This window comes from Elephas maximus, chromosome 2, assembly GCF_024166365.1.
Source record: "Elephas maximus indicus isolate mEleMax1 chromosome 2, mEleMax1 primary haplotype, whole genome shotgun sequence".
Taxonomy (NCBI): domain Eukaryota; kingdom Metazoa; phylum Chordata; class Mammalia; order Proboscidea; family Elephantidae; genus Elephas; species Elephas maximus.
In genome coordinates, this window is record NC_064820.1 from 211334876 (window position 1) to 211339877 (window position 5002).

A 5002-nucleotide genomic window follows, 5' to 3' on the forward strand; every position below is an offset into this window, starting at 1 on the left:
GTGAAGGAGTTTGGACAAAAATTAAAACTGTCGTACATATGGATGAGATGCAAAAATGGTAGAGATAGTTGGGAGGGAGACTTTGGAATAGGGTGGATTTTAATCACTCCCAGAATATAAGCCATTGCCCTTTAAATTACAGTTCATGTGGAGAAGCAAGCTAATAGATGCCCATATCCACCATGGATTATGGGAATCTGCATGCATGAGTCCCATATCACTGTGAAGGAAGTGGGACTTGGTCTTCCAACCCTCATTTATCCAAAGACATTTTTCTACTTCAGCATTTTTTAATTAGGTTTTCTAATGATGCTCCATAAAAGCTTTAAAAGGTCACCATATCCAAACTTTTGGGAAATAGTACTTGTTACTATAATTTATTCTAAATAATATTAAAATGAGTTATTATAATAGAGATGGCATATTTAATAGTTATAACTAGATAATTGTTACATATACTAATTATTACAATTAATATAACTAATGACTTTATTGCTAGTTTTGTTATTTATTCTAGCAAGCTCTATTATGTATAATAGAATAAAATGTTGCCTGGTTCTATACCATCTCCATGATCCCCTAACCTAGGGGTCTCATCTTCCAGTACTATATAGAACAATATTCTGTTGTGATCCATAAGGTTTTCTTTTGCTAATTATTGGAAGTAAATGGCCAAGCCTTCCTCCTTACTCTGTCTTAATCTGGAAGCTTCACTGAAAGCTATCCACCATGGTGATCATGCTGGTATTCGAAATACTGGTGGCATATCGTCTAGCATCATCACGGAAGCCAACATGCTATGACAAACTCACAGGCAGTAGTGGACTACTTATTATAACTGATGTTAATTGTATCCTTGTCTGTGCAGTAAGTGAGCAAAGGACTTTGCATACCGCTTTTTCAGATAATAATAATGATGATAGATAAAGCATCTTAAAGTAATACAGAAAACCCAGATAATCTAAGTCCAGGGTGTTGCTCCCAACTACTGTTATTTTCCTCATTTAGATAATCAGAATACATATTATTCTCTCACTTAGACACAGTGACAAATACCATATTCAGACTTGGAATATAGTTGTAGAAAAATATACTAATTTTATTAAGTCCCGTACTTATCAAGTTTATTTTCTTCTTTCTTCAAGAAATACCCATCATTATACCCTAGAAAAGGTGTTTGTAGAATGTAAAGGAGGAAAAGCTGTCTCAGCATGCATATGAATAGAACTATCCCTTTATAAACTAATGGGTCCTTAAATTGAAGTCCCGGACTATTTGGATGTTCCTGAGTAGGAGTCCTAGTGGTGCGGTGGTTAAGTGATATGGCCACTAACGAAAAGGTTGGCAGTTTAAATCCACCAGCCTCTCCTTGGAAACCCTATGAGGCAGTTCTACTCTGTCCTCTAGGGTCACTATGGATCAGAATCGACCCGAAGGCAACAGGTTTGGTTTGGGTTTTTTTGGTGGGTAGATTAATATTACGTATAAATGGCTTCTCTTGATTTCTTGTAATCTGCAATTCGTGCCTTTGTCAAAGTGATCCATAACACACAAAAGGGTTATTAAACTTCCTGCAAGGTACTGAGAGAGAAGCTCTAATATCCAAAGGTTTCCACTGTGTGTTATGAATTAATCTCTGTCCTGTGTATCCAAAATGGTACTAGTCATGTAGCATCATTAAGAGAACTGAGGAAATAGTCAGTCAAACATTTTTCTCTTTTGGGGTTCAGATAATTTAACACACAGGCTCTCCCAGCTTCCATAGCTCTTACATGGTCAAGGTCAAGATTAACCCCTCATTTTATCTCAGACCTTTGCAGTTTAAAAACATAAGGAAGACTGGAAAACCAACAGAGATATTGGTTAATTTGTGTTCACATAATAGTTTTGCTTTATGACATTCAACAGAAATGAACATGTAACTTCCAAATGACAGTCGCACAATATTTAGTTGTATACAAAGAATCTCACAATGTCTTTCCTTTTGTCAGGCCCCAGGAAGAGGTGTATCATGGCCAATCTGACCACTTTGGTGGCTGAATTCATCCTCATGGGATTTTCAGATATCAGGGATCACCAAGTCCTCCACGCCACACTGTTCTTACTCATCTACCTGATAGCTCTGGTTGGCAACCTCCTCATCATTCTTCTCACCACTTTGGACCAGCACCTCAAAAGTCCCATGTACTTTTTCCTGAGGACACTGTCATTCTTAGATCTTTGTTTCATCTCTGTCACAGTTCCCAAGGCCATCATCCATTCTTTGACTCAAAATAGTTCCATATCTTTCCTGGGGTGTGTGGCACAGGTCTTTTTAGTTGTTCTGTTTGCTTGTGCAGAGCTGGCCTTGCTCACAGTAATGTCCTATGACCGATATGCAGCCATTTGCCGGCCCCTGTATTATCAGATTGTCATGAAAAAAAGGGCCTGTAAACAGATGCTTGCTGCTTCATGGCTCAGTGGGGTTGTCTCTGGTTTCTTGAATACATCTGTGACCTTCTGTTTACCATTTTGTAGGTCGAATTTTGTCTATCAATTCTTCTGTGAGATCCCTTCACTACTCAAACTATCCTGCTCAGAGAATTATCTTGCTGAGACTGGAGCCATAATCATTACAACATCCTTGGGTTTTCTGTGTTTTATTTCTATCACGGTTTCCTATATCCACATCTTAGTCACGGTTCTAAGGATACCGTCAGTGGAAGGCCGGTCAAGAGCCTTTTCCACCTGTATTCCTCACCTTGTAGTTGTTACTGTTTTTCTAACTACAGGGTTCATTGCCTACCTAAAGCCAGTGTCAGAGTCCCCTTCAGTTTGGGGTCTTCTGGTATCTGTCTTCTATACTGTGGTGCCACCTACCCTGAATCCCATCATCTATAGCCTGAAGAACAAGGACATGAAAACCGCCTTTTGGAAAATTTTGAGAAAGATTGTCATCAGACAATAATAGCAACCACAAAAGCAACTACATGGATATTTTATTCAATTCAGACAAATAAGAGTTCAATTCAGTTAATAGCAATAGGTTTTCTACTGTTTTACATAAGTGGAAACTTTACATTTTTATTCACTCATAGAGTTCACACTTTTTCTATATTTTTAATCTAAATAAAAATACATGTAAAGTAGGAATTCCCAAAGTAAGAGATTTTAGGCAACAGAAAGTATAATTGGGGAGGTGATTACATTCCTCTTATTTGTATTTTCTTTAAATTTATACAAATGAGTTTGTTGTATAGGTATATTTCTGCAGTTTGATTTTTTTCCTCAGCATTATGCATTTGAGATCTATCTGTATTATACTCATTTAATAATGGGCATTACATTGTTACCAGGTTCTTCTTTTTAAGACTACAAATTATTGTAATGAATAAATTTCTACTTGTCTCCCTATGTACAGAAAATAAAGTTGTTTAAAAACATTCATCATTTTCAGTTTTATAAGATGTTCAAATTATTGTTTTAACAGCTGATGCACTGATTTACAGTCCTAAGAGTAGTGGCCAAAAGTAGCATACTTTCTTTTTCCTATTCCAATATTTAATATATTCAGAATATGATGGACTCTGATTAAAGGGTTTGACCTCAGATCTGAACCATGACTAGGACCCCAGGCTTGTTGCCTTGGAACAGAGTTTAGATGTCAGTGCTGTTTGCAGAAACCTCTTATCTGCACCTTGAATTAAGTTTGTTTCTCTATGTCAGAGTGACTAAGGTGGTCCAAACAGAGGAAGATGCTTTATTCTTACTGATAAAATTCCAATTAGTCAAATGTCCAAGAATCTATTATTTTAGACAACTGTGCTTCACAGTGCATAAGAAGAGTAGTCATTCTAAGAAGGGGGTTGCTATGATACTTTACAGATGCAGAATATCTTTGGGGGAAAATATTGTTTCCTATTAACCTTGCAGATGCTTTGTCTGTGCTGTTATGCCAGCCTGATGAATGGCTAAGCAGATTTAAAATTACTTAACATTTAGATAGGAGGCCTGGTGGCACAATGGTTAATCCCTCAACTGTTAACTAAAAGCTCATAGGTTACAACCCATGAGCTGTTCCTCGGGAGAAAGATGTGACAATTTGCTTCCAGGGAGGTTTACAGCTTTGGAAACCCTATGGGGCAGTTCTACCTTGTCCTGTAGGTCACTATGAGTTGGAATCGACTCAATGGCAATGAGTTTGGTTTTTTTGGTTTTAATATATAGGTATTTAATTTACCTGAATTAATGTAAAGTTTTTCATATTTTAATCTTTAATGAGATAACATTATGTTGTCAAGTTTTATTACTGCTCTCCTTTATCAAAGTTTTGTAATGTTACCAGTTAATTTGTAGGTTTCTGCATACCTGAAGTTGTTTCTGAGTTCTTTATTTTATTCATTTGTTCTTTCGCTTCTGCACCAATTCTGTGCTTTCTTTACTATCAGACATTTATAGAAATAATTGATACCTCTAAGTCAAGACCTCTTCTAAGTTGTATTCTAAAACACCTTAGTTTTTTGTGAATGGTTTATTTTTGAATTTTTAATCATTTTATGTTTGATTTTCTCCATGTGCTTTTGTTATTTATAAAAAGCAAAGAAGGATCTGTTAAAGAATAGCTACAGGGCAGGGCCAAGATTGTAGTCAGATGCTTCCAGTGATCTCTCTTACAACAAAGACCGGAAAAAAACAAGTGAAATGATTATATTTATGACAAGCTAGGATCCCTGAACATCAAAGGCAAAGTTTTAAAACGGACTGAGTGGCAGGGGGAGGGAGAGACAGTTTGGATGCAGAGAGGAGTTGCCAGACTTGAATTGCTGGGAACCCTCAGGCACCATTCCCTGGAGTGACTGTGGTGGGCCTGGCAGTAGCATTCCAGATGTAGATTTCTCAGGGAGAGACAGCCAGCCAGACAGCCTACTCACACCTCTGGAAACAGAGAAAAATGGCACTCTTGGCAAAAGCTAAGTCATTGCGTATATTTTACCGTGTTACCCGCCCCCAAGCCAGCTTCAGT

General features: G+C 37.3%; 1 protein-coding gene across 1 annotated transcript; it reads left to right on the top strand.

Moving 5' to 3' along the window:
- Positions 1–2011: 2011 nt before the first annotated feature.
- Positions 2012–2947, top strand: LOC126068170 (olfactory receptor 14A16-like). Its single transcript, XM_049870606.1, has one exon. The coding sequence runs from the start codon at positions 2012–2014 to the stop codon at positions 2945–2947; it is 936 nt and encodes a 311-aa protein (XP_049726563.1).
- The last annotated feature ends 2055 nt before the right edge of the window (positions 2948–5002 follow it).